This window comes from Scophthalmus maximus, chromosome 12 (genome assembly GCF_022379125.1).
Source record: "Scophthalmus maximus strain ysfricsl-2021 chromosome 12, ASM2237912v1, whole genome shotgun sequence".
NCBI lineage: Eukaryota > Metazoa > Chordata > Actinopteri > Pleuronectiformes > Scophthalmidae > Scophthalmus > Scophthalmus maximus.
Window position 1 is genome coordinate 7,173,644 of NC_061526.1, and position 21,581 is coordinate 7,195,224.

The 21,581-nt window shown below is 44.1% G+C and overlaps 1 protein-coding gene across 3 annotated transcripts; it reads right to left on the reverse strand.

Moving 5' to 3' along the window:
• Window positions 1-176: 176 nt before the first annotated feature.
• LOC118283926 (disks large homolog 4) lies at window positions 177-21,176 on the reverse strand. 3 transcript variants are annotated; one of them, XM_035606382.2, is made up of 22 exons: window positions 21,131-21,176; window positions 20,799-20,957; window positions 19,195-19,424; window positions 17,514-17,633; window positions 17,163-17,236; window positions 12,035-12,160; window positions 7,791-7,841; window positions 6,790-6,914; window positions 6,514-6,683; window positions 5,695-5,831; window positions 5,463-5,613; window positions 4,713-4,981; window positions 3,878-3,980; window positions 3,691-3,787; window positions 3,420-3,596; window positions 3,292-3,329; window positions 3,113-3,160; window positions 2,604-2,705; window positions 2,342-2,514; window positions 1,991-2,100; window positions 1,766-1,857; window positions 177-1,639 (listed from the first exon to the last, which is right to left on the reverse strand). In XM_035606382.2, the coding sequence occupies exons 3-22, from the start codon at window positions 19,211-19,213 to the stop codon at window positions 1,533-1,535; spliced, it is 2,289 nt and encodes a 762-aa protein (XP_035462275.1). In that variant the 5' UTR covers window positions 19,214-19,424; window positions 20,799-20,957; window positions 21,131-21,176; the 3' UTR covers window positions 177-1,532. The 3 variants fall into 3 exon arrangements, with proteins under 3 accessions (XP_035462275.1, XP_035462309.1, XP_035462350.2); XM_035606416.2 differs by lacking the exons at window positions 12,035-12,160; window positions 17,163-17,236; window positions 17,514-17,633; ... (1 more) ...; window positions 20,799-20,957; window positions 21,131-21,176 and adding an exon at window positions 10,355-10,650; XM_035606457.2 differs by lacking the exons at window positions 4,713-4,981; window positions 5,463-5,613; window positions 5,695-5,831; ... (7 more) ...; window positions 20,799-20,957; window positions 21,131-21,176 and adding an exon at window positions 4,057-4,678.
• Between the last annotated feature and the right edge of the window lie 405 nt (window positions 21,177-21,581).

Genomic DNA, 21,581 nt, shown 5'->3' on the forward strand with positions numbered 1-21,581 from the left:
GTTTGAGTTATGTTTTAAATCATATGAACACGTTTTAACATGTTGACCAGCGTGAACGTGTCCAGACAGAATTTCTTTCTTTCAAATCCTCATTGTTCGTCGGGTTAATTTAACGGCACCGAGACTCAAAGACACACAACAGGTTGGTCAATCCAAAAAAAACAAAGTTCACTTCATCTGGTTTAATCGGTGAAATTTATTCGAGAGTGAGAAAAACATCGATCTCACCCTCTGACCTCTCACCCTGTCATCACACAGATTTCAGTCTTCAACTTTTTTATATGGAATTTATTTTATTTCAATGGTTGATTTTCATCAATAACTAATTTCATTTAACAACAAACGAGTCGTCTGTGTGAATGTGTGAGTGTTTGTATCAGCGTGTGTGTGTTTGTGTGTGAGAGAGTGAGTGATGATGTTACATCATCAATAGTTATGATCATTTTTATTATAATAATTATTATAATTAGTCACATGACCCCCGACCTTCAGTGGAACCCATCAGAACCAGTTCAGGATCAGGTTGGATATCAGTCCCAGTTGCCATGGTCACAGTTATCTCCCAAAGCGCTGTGAGCAATAGAGTCTTATGTTGGGGCCACGGGAGTGGGCGGAGCCACAGGTGACCATGCCCAGGTTTGTTTTCTGAGACTGAGGCTTTGGCTCCATCCCCAGCAAGTCCCCGACGCCCACTGCCTCTTCAGCAGCAGGGAATCATGGGTACTTTAGTCCAGAATCATGGCAGCATAGACCCATGGTCATTGTGGGAATATGGACATATTTAGCTAGGACTTGTGGGTAATGTAGTCCTTCTGTGCTGTAGATATTTGTAGGCGTCACTGCAGCTGGGAACTGTGGGAAATGTAGTTCACAGCCTTTTGAAAATGTTCAACTTTCAGCTTAACCTACGTGCTGTTACTATGCAGATAAACTGTCTAATCTGTCCACAGCAACAGAGGGGGGTTATGGGTGTTGTAGTCCAGATAGGGGGGATCAGGGAGATGAGGTCCAGGCAGAGAGGGATTGTGGATGTTGTAGTCCAGTGGTTGTTTGATAAGCCCTGAATAGACTGTGTGTTTGAGCCCCATCGTTTTATTTACAGTCACACAAGTCTTTATGTACACAACACACACGCACACACTCACCATGTTCACATCACATGATCAATCAATCAATCAATCAATAAATAGATAAATAAATAAATAGGATAATATAAATACTTCAATACCAACTGAACTCTACAGTCTGATTCAACATTTACTGATAAGACAGGATTATTGAACCAACACATAACCAATCGATCAATCGTCTGTCGCCATCTTCTCCGCGGACACACAGACATCTGGACACGCCCCCTCTCTCTCTCTCTCTCTCTCTCATTTGCCGCGGCTGCAGCAGCAATCCAATCACTGAGCTCGCTCGTCGCCGTCCCGTAGAAAGAAAACAAAAATGGTAAAAAGACCAACGTCTGCTCCCCAGGCAACGCTGCTGAGGAGGTGCTGCAGGGTGGCGGCTTCCATGGCAGTGGCCAATCAGAGTCGGTCGCGGCCGGGGACCCAGATGTAGGGGCCGCTCTGCTCCTCGATGACGGCTTTGACCAGGTGGTAGACTTCCTCGAAGCTGTCGCCATGCACAATGGCTGAACACACACACACACACACACACACACACACACACACACACACACACACACACACACACACTGAGGCTCTTTGTTTGTTTCAACAAATTAATGAATGAACGTGAATCTAAAATTAATTTTTACCTGTGAAACACTCTAGGAAGTCTTGTTCTAGCTTGATGGCTCGGTCCAGAGCTTTCCTTGCCTGATCCTCCGAGAGACGCTTGTTCAGATCCCTACACACACACACACACACACACACACACACACACACACACACACACACACACACAAATGGTGGCTCAGATATTTGGGTTCAAATTCCTGCTGAGACAGCAGCAGTGACACGTCGTGACATCACTGACTTACAGGATGTTCTCCAGGGAGCGCGGTCGGATGAAGATGGCGACGGGGTGCAGCTGAGCCGCCTGAAGCCTCCTCACAGCGTTCGCGGACACGTCCAGGATGCAGTGCTTCCCCTGGTGGACACACGCGGAACTCAGCGGAAAACAGCATAATGTTTCTGACAACTTTTATTCATCACAGTAGCAACCAGTCTGACACCCTCTCACGAAGGCAACAATGACGACCTCATCACTTTGGTAACCATGGTGATCAGTTTGTCATCTCCATGGTAACCACCACCCTCCGAGAGCAACTCTTAACCGCTCCATTATCAATTAGTCTACAGACGTCGCCATAGTAGCCGGCCCGTCTCACCTGCTCGGCCACCTGTCTGACGCTCTGCACCGACGTCCCGTACAGGTGGTTATTGTACTGGCCCGCCTCGATGAAGCGATGTGACTGGATGTCCCGCTCCATCTGTTCCCGTGATGACACAAAGTGGTAGTCCCGCGCATCGACCTCGTAGTCCCTCCGAGGGCGAGTCGTGTCTATAGAGAGAGAGAGAGAGAGTCACGTGAGGGACTTCCTGTTTGTCCGCCTGATGTTTCCTGTTTCCACCGGAGGACGGGACACTCACGAGGGACGCAGGAGCCGAACTTGTCGGGGAAATCGGACAGCAGGTCGTCGTTGACCCGGTCTTTGGTTGGCCCCAGGATGATGATGGGGCGAGCGTAGTCCACTGAAGACAAAGAGAAATCTTTGATTTATAACAGTGTGTTGCTATAGTGACAGATTAGTTCACACAAACCAACAGAACCAACATCAGGAGCCATAATGGCGGAAGGATTGGAACATGGACCAAAAGTGTATCCTTTAAATGTTGGTGAGGATCAGAACAAAGGGGCGGAGCCAGGGATTTTTTCATCTCATTCTTTAGCATTGTGAGATAGGAAGTTTTTTTGACATTTTCACTGATGTCACAGGGGATAATTCAAGAATCTTATTATAAAAAATTCTGTCGTATAGAGTTTACTGATATCTATGAATGTGTGAGATTTGGTGATTGTATTTCAGGACCCTCCCATTAACACTGGTGTAAATCGACCAAACCTGGAGATAAGGTGAAATGTTAAAGGTCACACTGACCTTCAATCTGAGTGATGAGCTCGTAGCTGTGAACAAACCCTTCTCGACCTGTAGGAGGGAAAAGACGAGCAGTTACACAGGGGGGGCTGGAAACCTAAAGTGTTTTGTAAGGGGTTAAGATTTAGGGGTTAGGATATAGGAGTTAGGGGGTAAGGATTTAGGGTTTAGCGTTTGCTCACCTTTGCTCTTCATCCTCGACCACTCCTTCCTCTCCACCCTGAAACACACACACCGTGTTCAGACACCAGGACTCTGCTCGCCGCAGCCGCAGCAGCAGCATCGAACCACGCTCACCCTGACCCCTTACCTGTGTTTGGACGGGATGTAGCCCAGCTCCTCCAGCTCCCCCTGCTGGCTCACCCGCCTCGCCTGCCACCACTCGTCGTCGGCGCTGTCCATCACGTGGAGAACCTCCCCAAAGTTGAAGTCCAGAGCTTGTGACAGGACGCCCCCGTCCCACTGCTTGTCATAGTCAAACAACGCCCTGAAACCACAGATCACACGTCTCTGTCCGAGCTGGTTTGTCACCTGACCTGTCACCTGACCTGTCACCTGACCTGACTCGGGACCATGTTTACCTGATGTAGAAGCTGCGGTTGGTTCTCAGACTCCCCGATGAGCTGTTCATCATCTGCTCCCTCAGGTCGTGGATCTTCGCCTCGAAGCGGCTGTACTCTGCACACAGATCACCACGGTAACCATGACATCCGTGTTTACAAGAGGACACGGGGAGGGGGGTCAGTGTGTTTCAGTGTGTGAGCTCACCCTCGGGTCTGTACTGTGCTACTATGGTAACAGTCTGCCCCGCGTTCTTCAGAGCTGCCGCCGCCTGCTCGTGCGTCGCGTACCGGAGGTCCACGCCGTTCACCTGGACACACACACTTTCACTTTGAGACAAGTCGTAAGGAGGCAAGGAGATAACGACTAGGACGCTTTTACTCAACCTCAAGGGCAAACGTCCTGACGTGAAGGGGTGATGGAGGATTCATGAGTCTGAGCATCTGGTCTCTGAACTCACACTGAGGATCTGGTCTGAGGATCTGGTCTCTGAACTCACACTGAGGATCTGGTCTCATCTCACACTGAGGATCTGGTCTCATCTCACACTGAGGATCTGGTCTGAGGATCTGGTCTCTGAACTCACACTGAGGATCTGGTCTGAGGATCTGGTCTCTGAACTCACACTGAGGATCTGGTCTCATCTCACACTGAGGATCTGGTCTCTACTCACACTGAGGATCTGGTCTGAGGATCTGGTCTCTGAACTCACACTGAGGATCTGGTCTGAGGATCTGGTCTCTGAACTCACACTGAGGATCTGGTCTGAGGATCTGGTCTCTGAACTCACACTGAGGATCTGGTCTCTACTCACACTGAGGATCTGGTCTCTACTCACACTGAGGATCTGGTCTGAGGACTTAGTCTCTGAACTAACACTGAGGATCTGGTCTCATCTCACACTGAGGATCTGGTCTCTACTCACACTGAGGATCTGGTCTGAGGACTTGGTCTCTGAACTAACACTGAGGATCTGGTCTGAGGATCTGGTCTCTGTACTCACACTCACGATCTGGTCTGAGGATCTGGTCTCTGTACTCACACTCAGGATCTGGTCCCCCTTCCGGAGCTCTCCGCTCAGGTCTGCTGGCCCCCCCGCCAGGATGAAGGAGATGAAGATTCCCTCTCCGTCTTCTCCGCCGACGATGTTGAAGCCCAGGCCGGTGGATCCACGCTGCACACAGACCCTGCGCGGCTCCCGGGAGTAGTCGTCCTCTCCCATCATGCCCCGGGGGATAGGTGAGTATCGCCGTGGTGACGGAGGAGGGAGGGCTTGTGGGTAGTCGCACATGTAGTCTGGCTCCATGTAGGCTGCGGAGAACGACAGAAGAATGAGCACCAAATGTTCTAGGTTGGACCTCAGGATGGCACCAGAGGAAAGGTCAGAGATTACGAATAATAACGACTAATTAGAGACCCTTTTGAAAAGGTTCTGCAGAAACCTGTTCAGATTCTAAGGTGTTAGGTGTTTATTTTGTTTCTAATTGGTTCTTTTGGGAAAAAACTGTTTAATAAAATGAATAACCACAGTACATGTTAGATAAATAGATAGATAAATACTTTATTCATCCCAAGCTGGGAAATTCTGGAAATTCATGTTCTGATGTTCGACAGAACAGAGGTCTGTGGAACAGGGTTTATTAACTTTTGTTTTCTTTGGAGAACAGTCCCTTAGAACCTCATCAGTAACAGAGATAAAAAAGTCTACCCAACATCCTCAGGGATCATGTCAGATCCACGTCTGACCTGATCTTAGGCCTGTCAGAGTTCAGAGGTCACAGGAAGTACGTACAGCTGGTCAGGTCGGGGGGGCTGTATCGATCAGTGGGGTGGATGTACTGCGTGGTGGGCGTGGCCACCTTCAGGTAGACCACCTCCCCTGTGTTCTTCAGGGCCGCCACCGCGTCTTCATGCAGGACGTCCTCCAGCGACACATGGTTCACCTGTCGGGGTCAGAGGTCGGGGGTTAGACTGGCGCACTGTGAGTCACTCGTGTATCGGTGTGATGTGAGTTTTTTACATACAGCCAGTATTTTGTCCCCGATCTGTAGCCGTCCATCGCGGTGTGCCGCTCCGCCCTCAATGATCTTGGTGACGTAGATGCTGTTGTCTCCAGGAACGTGTTGGTTCCCGACACCGCCCGCAATACTGAAGCCGAGACCTGGACCAGAGCAGAACCGCTGACACTTTAAAGTTTGGTGTGGATCGAGACACTTCCATCACTATACCTCCTTCACTACACATGCTTCACCAAACCTTCATCACTACACCTCTATCACTATAGTACACCTCCGTCACTACAGTACACCTCCATCACTACGCCTCCATCACTACACCTACTTCACTACACCTGCTTCACCAAACCTTCGTCACTACACCTCCATCACTACAGTACACCTCCGTCACTACACCTCCATCACTACAGTACACCTCCGTCACTACGCCTCCATCACTACACCTACTTCACTACACCTGCTTCACCAAACCTTCATCACTACAGTACACCTCCGTCACTACACCTCCATCACTACACCTCCTCCACAAAGCACTATGTCAGAGTCATTAAAGGAAAGAGGTGGAGCAGCGGAGGTGACATTTTATCCACATGCTGTTGTCATAGAAACAGACACATGCACACACGTGTGGACACTCGTCCTAACAAGTAAAGGTTCTGAAGAAGCATAAGTTTTATTATGATTTTTAAGAAATCATGAAAGAAACACAAAACTGAAAAAATATGAGAAACCAAAACACTAATCATCCAGCAGAGGGCGAAAGAGCACCAGAAATATACTGTTACATAACAACTGTACACCTCATCTCCTCCATGTCTCCTTTCCTACCTTTGGGTCCTTTCATCAGTTTGATCTGTGCCATTCGTTCACTCGGTGAGCGGCGCCGTAGGACGTACAGCCTGACAACAGGCCCCGCCTCCTTCAGAGCCTCCACGGCGATGGAGTGAGTGACCTCGCGCACGTCCACGTCGTTCACGAAAACGATGCTGTCGTTGACCCTGGAGATGGAGAGAGAGAGAGAGAGAGAGAAGCCCTATGCGTGAAGCGCGACCCGATGTGTGTGTGTGCGCGTGTTGTTTGCGTGTGTTGTGTGTCTGTGTGTACCTGAGGCGTCCGTCCTGGGCAGCGGCTCCTCCAGGGATGATCTTGGTGATGAATATTGACGGGTCGTCTCCAATGTGAGGATTATCGGTTCCTCCTGCGATACTGAAGCCCAGACCAGAATTCCCCTAAAGTCGGAGAACGGAAGCTGTGAGGATAGAACCTGCACCAGGGAACTATTCAAGGAACTATGACGGTTCTACAGCCTGTTGGATGCTTTGGATAACTCCAGAGAACCTCCAGAAGACATTCAGAGAACCTCCTGAGGACATTCTGAGAACATTCTGAGAACATTCAGAGAACCTCCAGAGAACATTCTGAGAACATTCAGAGAACATTCAGAGAACCTTCAGAGAACCTCCAGAGAACATTCAGAGAACATTCAGAGAACCTCCAGAGAACATTCAGAGAACCTCCAGAGAACATTCAGAGAACATTCAGAGAACCTCCAGAGAACATTCAGAGAACATTCAGAGAACCTCCAGAGAACATTCAGAGAACATTCAGAGAACCTCCAGAGAACATTCAGAGAACATTCAGAGAACATTCAGAGAACCTCCAGAGAACATTCAGAGAACATTCAGAGAACCTCCAGAGAACATTCAGAGAACCTCCAGAGAACATTCAGAGAACATTCAGAGAACCTCCAGAGAACATTCAGAGAACATTCAGAGAACCTCCAGAGAACATTCAGAGAACATTCAGAGAACCTCCAGAGAACATTCAGAGAACCTTTAGAGGCTCAGCAGATGGTTCAGATGAGACAAAGAACATTGAGGTTTTTGTAAAAGTTTTTCGGTTGTAGTTGTGAAAATCCGAAGTGGATCAGGTGATCTGTCAGAGACAGAGGAGCTTAATCTCACCATTGTTTCCACAAATAATCAGCAGCAACATAAAAATAACCTGCTGATGTCACCAGGTGAACACACACACTTGGTGACAGTTTCTAAAAACAGACACGAGCCGATGTCACAATGTGTGTGTGTGTGTGTGTGTGTCCTCACCCTCTCCAGTGTGATCTCCTCGTACTCCAGTTCTCCCTCTGATCCGTTCATCTGTACAGACACACAGACACGATGGGTTAAATCACGGCCGGCAGCCGTCTCTCAGCTGACCGCACGTCACCATGGCAACTCCATGGTAACAGCTGTTGAGCCCCCAGGGGGCCCGTTACCTTAGCAACTGTAGCTGTAGCTATGGCGACCACCCATTATCTCATGCACACGGTCACAGAGATCCAGAACACGGTTATAACATCACTTCCTGCGGAGACGACGAGCTGCGGTCGGTAAACGGCGCGAGACGCAGAAACACAAACGTAAACATTGCGAGAAAGTTTTATCGGACATGAGTCCCGTGTCGGAGAAACATTGTAGACAAACGATTCTTTGAGTTGCTGTTGCAGTTTTCATCAATAATTTAAGTATCAAACACTCCAGAAACAAAAACTATGAACAATGTCTCTCATGACGATTAAAGCTGCTGATTATTAAAGCTAAGATGTCAAAGACTTGGTCACAAAAACGACATCATCACATTAAAACTACATTATCACAAAAAACACCATCACATAAAAACGACATCATCAAATAAAAAACTACATCAAATAAAAACTACATTATCACTCAAAAAACTACATCCCATATAAAACTACATCACCACATCAAAAACGACATTATCTCATAAAAACAACATCATCCCATAAAAAACTACATCCCATATAAAACTACATCACCACATAAAAAACTACATTATCACAAAAACAACATCATCCCATAAAAAACTACATCCCATATAAAACTACATCACCACATAAAAAACTACATTATCACATAAAAACAACATCATCCCATATAAAACAACATCACCACATTAAAAACTACATTATCACATAAAAACAACATCATCCCATATAAAACAACATCACCACATTAAAAACTACATTATCACATAAAAACAACATCATCCCATATAAAACTACATCACCACATAAAAAACTACATTATCACATAAAAACAACATCATCCCACATAAAACTACATCACTACATAAAAAAACTACACAATCAAATAAATACGACATCATCACATAACAACTACACCATGAAATTACAACTACATCACATAATACCTGCGTCAGCACCACATCATCACATGACATCATAAAATAAAAATTACAACACAAAAAAAACACACATCGTCACATAAAAACTACATGAAGTACTTTTACTGTGGTACTGCCTCTCTCTGGGTCTCTCTCTCTCTCTGTAACACAGTTCACTTCATCCTGTTTTTCTCTGGAGAATCTGGAGGAGAGAGCAAGCTTCAATAGAGTTATATAACAGAGAGAGAGAGAGAGAGAGAGTTACAGTTCACACTGAATTAATTAAACCCCATTTCCCCTGACATCTCTCTCTCTCCCAGTCTGTCTTTGTCTCTCGGTCACCCAGAGTAAAAAGGGTCTGAACAAAACGAGACCACCAGGAGGATTCGTCACCGTCTGTTAGCCCGATGGCTGGTTAGAACCAAGGCGGTCGGAGGATGGTCGCAGTTCTTACAGTTTATCCCGAGGGGAACATGTGCATCTGAACCACGGTTCACCACGGTTCGACATCACCGTTCATCACGTAGTTAGATGCTAATGGTCTCCGATAGAAGGACGCTGTCTCAAGTAGAATTACGCATCATTTTCTCGGGTACAAAGATGCTAATTGTCTCAGGTAGAACGATGCTAATTGTCTCAAGTAGAACGATGCTAATTGTCTGAAGTAGAACGATGCTAACTGTCTCAAGTAGAACGATGCTAACTGTCTCAAGTAGAACGATGCTAATTGTCTCAGGTACAACGAGGCTAATTGTCTCAGGTAGAACGATGCTAATTGTCTCAGGTAGAACGATGCTAATTGTCTCAAGTAGAACGATGCTAATTGTCTCAGGTAGAACGATGCTAACTGTCTCAGGTAGAACGTTGATAATTGTCTCAGGTAGAACGTTGATAATGTCTCAGGTAGAACGATGCTAACTGTCTCAAGTAGAACGATGCTAATTGTCTCAGGTAGAACGTTGATAATGTCTCAGGTAGAACGTTGATAATTGTCTCAGGTAGAACGTTGTTAACTGTCTCAGGTTGAACGTTGTTAACTGCCTCAGGCAGAATGATGTCAATTGTCTCAGGTACAAGGATGCTAATTGTCTTAGGTAGAACGATGATAATTGTCTCAGGTAGAACGTTGATAATTGTCTCAGGTAGAACGTTGATAATTGTCTCAGGTAGAACGTTGTTAACTGCCTCAGGCAGAATGATGTCAATTGTCTCAGGTACAAGGATGCTTAGGTAGAACGATGATAGTATTCTAATGCAGAACAACGCTAACCTCCTCGGACGCGCCCAGGTATTTTTCCCAGGACGTCCTGGACATGACCAGGTTCTCAATGCACAGTTTAACACTAGTCAGGCCTGAAACTTTCCCCTTCCTCCAACATGATTGGTCCAAGTGAAGCCCCCCTCCCCCACCCCCCGTAGAGCCAATCACATGTTAATGAGACGTGCTAAGGCTGAGATGTCCTACCATCATCCTCTGCCGGTGCCTCTTGGCTTTTCTCACGTTGTTGATGAATCTTCGTCCCATCTTCTTGGCGTACCACACCGACACAAACATCACTGCGTTACATAAACGGCAGCATGAGGAATTCACCAGCGAACGCCGCCACAGAGGTCGTTCTCCGCAGGAACCCGCTCAGTCTGTCATGACGGACAGACCAGAGCATCACCCTGCCATCCCCCGTCCATCCAGAGAGAGAGGGGGGGAGGGGGGGAGGAACCGAGCAGAGTCCTCTAAATGAAGAGAGAGAAAAATCCTCCAAAATAAAAGAGAAAAGAGAGAGAGAGAGGCTGTTTATCACTCTGTCATCCCTCCTCCGCTCTCTCTCTCTCTCCTTCCCTCTCCCTCTCTCTCTCTCTCGGCTCGACCCTCCTAACGCCCCACTGCACACCCCCACCCTCTCTCTCTCTTTCCCTCTGTCTCTCTGTCTCTCGCTCGCTCTCTGAAGGAATCCCCTCCCCTATGTGATGTCACTTGGCCGCTGGCCGTGAGAGAGAGAGAGAGAGAGAAAAGAGAGAGGAACAGAAGGAGAGAGAGAGGAAGAGAGAGATGGAGGGAGAGAGATGGAGAGAGAGAGAGAGATGAAGAGAGATATAGAAAGAATATAATAGAAATTTAACAAAAAGAGCGCTTCAACAACCACACACAATTACATTTCAGCTAATATTGTTGCCATGGCAACACTCCCTTCCCATTCCTGTGCCCCCCCCCAACCCCCCTCTCTTATCTTGGTTGCCATGGTGACAGCAGGAAAAAAGAAGCAGCATCACACACAGAGTGGGTACAAGCAGCCCACGCCTGTGTGTGTGTGTGTGTGTGTGTGTGTTAGTAATTAAGAGCATACCCGCCGCCCGCTGCTACAACTACAATCACACCTGAGCCATTTCGATGTGTCACCATGTGTTTCCAGGCCCATACTGCCTCATCAAGGAATCCTAGAACTTCTTCAAGGACCCTGTAACGTCCTCCAGGAGCTCAAGACCCTGTCGAAGATCCCCAGATAGTTCCCGGGACCCTTCAGTCCCCTTGAAGGAACCTAGAACATGCTCATGGACCACAGAACCTCCTCAAATACCCCTGCATTCTCCTCAAGGCCCTTGAGTTTTCTTCAAGGACCTTAGAACACCCTCAAAGACCCCTAGAGCTTTCAGTCCGAGCCTTTGAACCTTCTCGAGGTTCGTCTCAAGACGTTTGGCGTTGTTCGAATGTTGAGCTCAGTTTCACAGTGAACAGCGCCCTCTGGTGGACAGAGGAAGAAACACCGGCGACCGAACAACAGAGAGAGAACCCCGAAGAGAAACCAGCAGACACTGAAACATTGATTATACACTACCTACAAGAAATGTCACACATTTAAAATGTATTATAAATCCAGGAAACATAACTTAAGTTTACTTTCCTCTAATTTTTCTCGACCCTTTCAATGACCCTGAGAATATTCTGCAGGACCTTTGGGTCAAACCTCACTGTTGTGTGGTGCGAGGCCCCACAGTGACAACCTCAGTGTGTGTGTGTGTTTGTGTGTGTGTGGGTGTGTGTGTGTGTGTGTGTGTGTGTGTGTGTGTGTGTGTGTGTGTGTGTGTGTGTGTGTGTGTGTGTGTGTGTGTGTGTGTGTGTGTGTGTGTGTGTGTGTGTGTGTACACCTACAGTGAGTGCTGCTGGGTGTGTGTATCCGTCCAGGTGTGCGTGGCTAAGCTCGGTGCTGCGTCCGTGGGTCATGTGACCGGGGCTGGGGTCGACAGGCGGAGTCTCATCCTCTTGGTAACGATACTTCTGCAGAGAGACACGGATGGTGTTCGCGTTAGCTATTATCACGATTGGCACTGTTACACGCTCACTGACGACATTTATGTACGACAAACGGCCTCATTTCTATTCCATACAGGAGTGAAGGGGAAAGAAGTGAAGGATGAAGATGGAGTGAAGGATGAGGGTAAAGAAGTCAACGAGTGAATGAGGAATATGAAGGATGAGTGTAAAGGAGTGAAGGATGAAGGATGAATGATGAAGGTGAAAGATGAAAGTAAAGAAGTGAAAGATGAAGGTGAAGGAGTGAAGGATGAAGGTAAAGAAGTGAAAGATGAAGGTGAAGGACTGAAGGATGAAGGAAAAGACGTAGAGAATAGGAGGCAGAGATGATGATGCGGTTGCCATCGAAACAAGAAGGCCCTGAGAGCCTCCGTTGCCCGGCAACTGACATCACTGGACAGAGGAGGAGCCAGCCTCGATTCACGAAGAGAGAGACAGACATGTAAACAGATAGAGTTAAAGTTGACCTTTGACCTTTGCTCCAGGGACGCTAACTTGAGGTCACCGCCTTTGACCTGTCGTCACGTCTGTCTGTCTGTCTGTCTGTCTCTCTTTCCTCACCTGAGACCCGTGTAATATCAGGACAACACATTCTCACACACACCCACACACACACACCCACACACACACACCCCCCCCCACACACACACACCCACACACACACACCCCCCCCCCACACACACACACACACACCAATGGAGATGAATCACGAGCAGTCGTGACCTCTGACCTCTGTCAGACGAGGAAGAGTTAACAGCTCATCTGTAAAATCCTCAGTTGTGTGAAGTGTGTTGATGTGTTGCTGATGTTTACAGTCTGTGTTTACACGCGTGTGACTGAGTGACAGACACACACACAAACACACACACAGAGGGACGATAACCACGTTACATGTCATGTCACTAAAACGTCTGTGTTTCATCAAAACGAGACGTAGAGTCACAGACGAGCTCAGAAATGCGTAATGTTATTTTTTTAGATATGACGGTCGCTCAATTTAACTCATTCATATTCATTCATATAAAAAAATCTAAATACTGTTTATCACAAACAGATTTTCAAACGACATTTTCTAAAGTTTTATTTTCCTGCACGTTGGCATAGCTGCACAGGCAGGGTATCGTTTTCACCTGTGTGAGTGTGTGTGTGTGTGTGTGTGTGTGAGAGTGTGTGTGTGTGTGTGTGTGTGTGTGTGTGTGTGTGTGAGTGTGTATTTTTTGCAAATATTTTTCTGAGGACCATTCTAGAGTCCAGATCTAATGGAGTGAGGACATTATGGGAGAGTGAGTGAGTGAGTCACTTTCTGACACACCTTCAAGGGGTTGCTCGAGGGTTATGAGTGGCCTCACTACCATAGAAGAACAAGGTTGTGTGTGTGGGGGTATCATTAGAAACACATTGTCAAATGGCAATCATTGTCATCATATGGTATATGAAATTACATTATTACAATATACAGCATCACCCCTCTGATGCCTTTCATTAATCTTTGTTAACAACTACACCTGCTGCTGTATCTGTGATTGGTGATTTCTGATCAGTATATCAGAAAAAAAACCCAGTAAATATCAGACCAGTAGCTATCAGACCAAACCAGTAAATCTCAGACTAAACCAGCAGATATCAGACCAACAAATGTCAGAACAAACCATTTAATGTTAGATCAGTAAATTTCAGACCAAACTCAGATTTTTGGATTTTTGGATCAATTGATTGGATTTTCTCCTCCAGTTGGAAATGGTCAGTAAAACCAATCTCCCTGGAATGTTCTGGCGTAAATCTAGTCTGCCTCGGACCAAAATCCAGGTTAAGATCATCTTCATTTCACCATTCTCAATCTGGTGTAAACTGGTCTGATGTCTGACGTCGTCCTGGTTCTGGTGCGACTGTCGAGTCAGGAGAGAGTGGAGTCTTGGTCTCAACACACAACAAGACTTCTGAGAGTGTGTGTGGCCATTAGCATACGGATGGAGCTAAAGATAGAAGAGGCTATTTCTGATCCAACACATCCATCTCTGTGAGTGTGTGTGTGTGTGTGTGTGTAGAAAAGACTGATACATCAGTAAATGATGGATTAAAAAAAGGAAAAAATACATTACCAACCCACAGTTTAAACACCAGTTTATATCAAACCAAAACTACATAAAACAAAACCAAAACTAAAACATACTGATTCCAACAAATTAAAACGCCAGTTAATATTAGACCAAACTACAGTTCAAACACCAGTTTATACTAAACCAAACCAAAATCAAAACACCACTTTATATTAAACCAAACCAAAACTAAAACACCACTTTATATTAAACCAAATTGACAAAAATGCGAAACCAAACCAAACCCAAACATATTGGATCCAACCAAAGTTAAAACGCCAGTTAATATTAAACCAAAGCTAGAGCACCAGTTTATATGAATCGGAACCAAAACCAAACTAAAACATATTGGATCAAGCCACAGTTTAAACGCCAGTTTATATAAAACCAGACCAAAACCAAAACATACTGGATCAAACCAAAGTCCTATATCCAATACATATATAGTCAGTAATAGGGACAGTCAGTCCTCGTAGAAGCTAAACCCCAGTAATTATTGGACGTTAGGGGGCTGTACCATGAATTCATCGGTGAAATGCTGTTTCACATGTTTATTAACTGATCTCGTCCTAAAGAGTTTGTTTTTATTAGAGAAAGTACCTGGTCCGAACAACGTAAAAACTCGATTCTTAAATTGTGCAAGTTAATTAGTAACTAACGTGAACGATTTCGAGTTTGCTTACGATGTACAGCTTGTTCGTTCCCCGAAGTTATTCGCTTCACATGCGAAAAACCGGAAACTAGTACGCAAAAGATTAAATCATCCGTGGGAAATTATGTTTCTAACAGTTTGGTTTTCTAAAAATCAACGACACTTAACACCTTTCCACCACCACAAACAAAGTGCTGGTTCTGGGCTGGTGCTCGTGCCACTTCGAAGTTGGTTCCTTCTATTTTCATTGATTGTCTACATATACAGTCATTGATCGTATTCATATACAGTCATTGATCGTCTTTATATACAGTCATTGATCGTCTTCATATACAGTCATTGATCGTCTTCATATACAGTCATTGATTGTCTTCATATACAGTCATTGATCGTCTTCATATACAGTCAGTGATCGTCTTTATATACAGTCATTGATCGTCTTCATATAGTCATTGATCGTCTTTATATACAGTCAGTGATCGTCTTTATATACAGTCATTGATCGTCTTCATATACAGTCATTGATCGTCTTTATATACAGTCAGTGATCGTCTTTATATACAGTCATTGATCGTCTTTATATACAGTCATTGATCGTCTTCATATACAGTCAGTGATCGTCTTTATATACAGTCATTGATCGTCTTCATATACAGTCATTGATCGTCTTTATATACAGTCAGTGATCGTCTTTATATACAGTCATTGATCGTCTTCATATCCAGTCATTGATCGTCTTTATATACAGTCATTGATCGTCTTCATATACAGTCATTGATCGTCTTTATATACAGTCATTGATCGTCTTCATATACAGTCAGTGATCGTCTTTATATACAGTCATTGATCGTCTTCATATACAGTCATTGATCGTCTTCATATACAGTCATTGGTTTGGCACCAGTTTTCCAGGCAGCGAAAAGCCTTTGTTTGGCGGTTGACACATGGAGAACTGGTTGGAGATGAGTCTCTTCCCTTGGTGGAAAAAAAGAATACGAGAGGATGACGGACGCAGTGGATCAGAGTGACGGTGCATTTTACCTGTACGAGATACAACCTGTTGCGCTTTGCCTTTAATTCAAACTGATGACATTTTGATTTCTGTTCATATTTGATGTAAAAAAAAAGAAGAAGAAAACAAGTAACATTTTAGACGTAGATGAAAACCGCATGTGATTCTTGACATGTGACATGTTGTCTCCACATGTGCTGAATATCCTGCCTTGCGACGGCTCTGCCAACAGCTGCTGAGCTACATGCTAATGGGACCATGCTAACCACACACAGGAAAAGAGAGAAAGAGAGAGAGAGAGAGAGAGAGAGAGCAGGGAATGAAAACATGACAGAAGCAGCAAACACGAACACACACACATGAAAACACTTTGATTGTTCATGAGGACATGCGTGCACACACACGGTTAATGAGGACACACGTGTGTCCTCATTAACCGTGTGTGTGTGTGTGTGTGTGTGTGTGTGTGTTATAGCGGATGCATGCGGGCGGTCTGCTCTTACCTTGGTGGTGACAATGCAGAGGCAGTCCATATCCACACACACACCCACACACACTCACACATACTCACACACACACATTTTCACGCACACACACACACACACACACACACACACACACACACACACACACACACACACACACATACACACACACACACACACACACACACACACACACACTCACTCACACACTCATGCTTGATCTCTCTCTCTCTCTCTCTCTCTCTTTGTCACCCTCCCCCCCTCTCTCTCTCTCTCTCCTCTTTCGTCTATCTGTCTATCCTCCCTCGCTCGCCCGCTCCCTCGCCTCTTCTATCCCTCCGACTGTCAACACCGAGCGAGAGAGAGGGAGAGAGAGAGAGAGAAGAGAGAGGGTGAGTGAGCAGTGCAGGAGGAGAGCAAGACAGATGAAGAAGACTGGTGTGGGGGGGGGTTTTTGGAGGGGGGAGGGCGGGGGTTGTTCACCTCCTTGAGTCACTGTGGTTGATGACAAACAGACAGAAAGGTAGAGAGACATAGAGACAATGACAGAGACGGAGAGAGAGAGAGAGGAGGAGGAGCAGGTGGGGGGTTGGGCTCCTGTTGCCATGGTGTTATGCAGCTGTTGCCCCGGCAATGCTGCTGCAGCTGTTGCTAGGTAACAGCGATGGGTGTCGCCATGTGGATTAGAGAGACGGGGAGAGAAAAGTGTGTGCGTGTGTACCTGTGCAGGTGTGTGCGGTCGGCTCGCTGTCGTCTGGTTCTCACACACCGTCAGCTCATAGAACTCCTGGATGTCTGCATACACACACACACACACACACACACACACACACAAACACACAAACATACAAACTTTATTAATTTTTTCTTTAAAACAAGCAGAGACAAAGTTCCTGAGAGAAGAGATGAATTCATTTCTCATGTTTTCGGCTTCAAACTGAAGATTTGATGCTTTGAATCATTTTCATTGACTCTTTTTATTTTGGACACAAGTTGTTGTTGTGTGTGTAACATGTATGTTAACATGTATGTTAGCGTGTGTTTGTGTGTAACATGTGAAGGTGTGTGTTACCCAACAGAGCCTGGAATAAGTCACTCTGGAAGATGTTGAGCAGCTTCTCTGCGCGACCTTTGACCCCTTCAGCAGCTCCGGCCTGACAGGCCTCCATCACCTGAAGAGCTCGCTCGGTATCTGAGGAGAGCCACCAACACAGGTTTTACTGGACTCTACTGGTCTATACTGGAGTCTACTGGTCTCCATCGGTCTCTACTAGTATGGCCACAGTATTAGTAAAAAGCAGTATAATGACTAGTATAGTTTGAAGTATTAGTAAATAGTAGTATTAGTACTAGTATAGTTGCAGTATTATAATTACTATGGTCTCAGTGATGTTACTAGTATAGTTCCAGTATTAGTAAACAGTTATATTAGACCTAATATATATGCATTATTAGTAATTTAAAAAAGTAGTATTAGTACTTGTAGTTGCAGTATTGCAGTAGTATTACTATATAAAACTAGTGGTACAATATTTGATACTTGACTTTATTAAACATATGCTTCATAAAATAAGTATTAGTGAAAGTATAGTTGCAGGGTAAGTAAACAGAAGTATTAGTAGAAGTACAGTTGCAGGGATAGTAATCAGTAGTATTAGTACTAGTATAGTTGCAGTAATATAATTAGTAAAGATTCATTATTATCACTAGTATAGTTCCAGTATTAGTAAACAGTAATTTTAGTACTAGTATAGATGCAGTATAAGTAAAAAGTAGTATTAGCACTTGTATAGTTGCAGTATTGCAGTAGTATTGCTCTATAAAACCAGTGGTATGATATTTGTTATGTGACTTTATTAAACATATGCTTCATACTTCAATACATATTTGTAAACAGAAGTATTTATACAAGTATAGTTGCAGAGTTAGTAAACAGTAGTATTCATAAGAGTATAGTTGCAGTGTTATTACTAGTATAGATGCAGTATAAGTATTAATACTTGTATAGTAATAGTCAACAGTAGTATCAGTACTAGTTTAGCTGCATTATTAGTAAACAGTAGTATTAGTATAGATGCAGTATTGTATAGTTTCAGTATTGGAGTAGTATTACTCTATAAAACCAAGTTATAATATTTGTTATGTGACTTTATGAAACATGTCCTTCATCAATACAATCAATACTTAATTAATACCTGTCCTCTACCTTCTGGTGGACAGTCGGTGCACTGACGGCTCCTGTAACCTTTAATTATCTAACATGTCTCACGTCACGTTGTCACTTCTACATTTGAGCCAAAAAATCTTTCCATTTTGAAAAAGTTCCTTTAGCAACAGGAACTTTTTGTTGTGCCTATATATTGTTATGTGGTTGACATTGTTACTAATATTTCATCATGAATCTTTACTGTAATGAAGCATGTGATAACTAATGATAATTCATACATGTTGAATATGTTTTAAATGTCCTACAGCAGGTGTGTAACGTCAGTTAGTTGTAAGTATTATACATACACACCATAAAAATACAGAAACATATCAGTCAGAGGTCAAAGGTCGGACTGTGTGACGACTCAGAGAAAAGGCAGAAGAAATGTTACGACAATGAGAGGAAGAGGAAATGATCCAAACTAAAGAGGAAGAAGAGGACGAGGATGTGGAGAACAAAATAAACTCACACACACACCAACAGTAAACACACAGTTCACTCACAAACACACATTCTCAGGTAAAATGTTTGAACAACGTCTCACCTTCTCTTTTCAGCGGCATGTCGTCTCTCTCTGATCCACATTAATCCTCTTTAAGGATTTTACATACACACACACACACACACACACACACACACACACACACACACAGGGCATGCTGGGTAATGCAGTCCTAATCCCACCACTCCCTTCAATCCACACAGATTACACAATATAGCTCCGCCCCTCTCCAGTGCTAGATGATGCCCTCGGTGTCAGTCTGATTGACAGCTCTGTAAAAGTAGATGATCAGTTATCAAAGACTGTAAATAAGAAATAATATTAAAAATATGAAAGAAACTGGAAATAGAAAAATTAAAGGTTAGGGATTTTTTTTTAAATCAAACAATCCCCCAAACAAACCAAATCCACAATGTGTTTAATCTGTGATTTCATCCCCTGTTTATATACATGATTGACAGGGGTCAATATGACAGCATGACTAGTGATCCTTTAATAATGAAAGGATCAATAATCATTTAATAAACAGTCAACTTTAAAACTGAAAAATAAAGGATAATAAAACAACCCCAAAACAAACAACACATAAAAACAAGGTCATAAATTATATATAATCTCATATTTAATTAACATGTTTTTTATTTATATTTTTGTATATGTATTAATGTATAGCACATATATTTATAAGGGAGTGAAAACAGTTGAAAAATGACACTTAAAAGTTTTTTTTTATAAGATAAAATAAAATATTTTTTTAATTTTATATCACTTCTGTGTATTTATTTTCAAATATTTGAAATAAATACACAGAACTGATATAAAATTACAAACCATCCAAACAAAATGCCTCCCATTATTTTGGATGTTTAGAATCAATATCAAACCAATACAGGATTATTGATGAAGTCGAAGAGCTGGAACACATTGGCTGCCAACACTTAGTAAACATATTTAGCGCCTCCCTGTGGGAAAAAGTGCAAATAGTCTTGGATTATCTGAAGAGCTTTTAATTAAAATTTTTACTTCCTGATTCTTTTTTCATGCAATTCATCCCTGATGTTCAGATTCCACCTGGTACTACAGATAGTAGATGACTACATCATCATGCGACTGCGGATGTTATTGACGTGCGTCTGCAGTGGCAAAACTATTATCCGAAGATGGACTACAAGAAACACAGTGGCCCCATCAGCATGTTTCAGTGTGTTTTACCGCCGTGTGACATCAGATGTAAATGCTTCATATGTAACAGTAACTTACATGATGACATATTCATATTCATACTCTTCGACTACTTGTACTTCTATTTCAGATTTAATCGTTTAAGTTAGTGCTTGGCGTGTCAAGTTAAATAACGCTGCCACAATGAATTGTGGGGCGGCTATATCTCATTACTCTCACAAAGGAAGGTCCAGTGTACCCTTTGCTAAAGGAGATAGGAAAGGAAGCATTGAAGCTCCTTTCCTATGCATTTAGACTCTAAGTGCATGGGAGACGAGCTTCAATGCTTCCTGTTAGGAAGCTGTTCGGATTCTCTAAATTTTAGAGAATCCCGAACAGCTCTTATCATGGCTGCTGATCAAATACTTCCGGGTCACTTCAAGATTTAGGAAACTTCCTGAGCCAATTTGACAATTCAACCTCACCCCTATTCTCTCTGGTCTCTCTGGTTTCTGCAGGTTTATTCTGGATGACATCAGAGGTGACAGATGTCATGAGGTCAGTGTTCAGGAGGGACTCTGAGGAGGAGCAGCTCTCTGAGGAGATGAGGTAAGAGGCCTGTAGAGGGCGTCACATCACCAAAACTGTGAGGACCATAACACAGATCATAGTTAATAAAGGAAGAGTTGGAGCATGAAGACCTCCACCACCATCACCATCATATTAATCAACATCACATTCTTCATCATCATCATCACCACCACCATATGAATGTGGTCTGTGGTTCAAGTCAGTCTGGAGAAATAGAATGACCTACTTTTCCCTGGGTGTTTTGCCCTCTGTTCTGTCTGTCAGGCTGATTTGTTTTCCCGAAACACAGAAAGTATTGGTGAACAACGAAGTCAGATATTAATAAAGTCCGATATTGACAGATATTTACACATTTCCAGCAGCACACATCAGGGCGGGGCTTGTTGAAGGAGGTGAACAGGATTTCGTTTTCACCTGCAAAAATTTATGCAGGGCAAAAAGAGAGCCCATGAACGAAAGAGGGGGACGAGGAGTTCTGTGTGGAGCAAAAAGGCTAAAAGTCGAACCTGCCCGGTTAACACGTTGTCAGACACGGTGGTGTGTGTTCGTGTCCTCAGCAACTGAATATTTTCTGATAATTTGTTTTTGATTTTATGTATTTTTACCGTTAAACCGTTTATTTCCCTGCAGTGCTCGTGTTTCCAGTCAGGCACCGGTCAGGACGCCTTTCTGCTCCG

Excerpts from the sequence above, each read along its gene's own strand:
- LOC118283926 (XM_035606382.2), bottom strand. Across the intron at positions 5,614-5,694 it reads TCGGGGACAAAATACTGGCT|GTGAACCATGTGTCGCTGGA; the intron begins GTATGTAAAAAA and ends TGACCCCGACAG. Across the intron at positions 2,706-3,112 it reads GCTCATCACTCAGATTGAAG|TGGACTACGCTCGCCCCATC; the intron begins GTCAGTGTGACC and ends CTTTGTCTTCAG.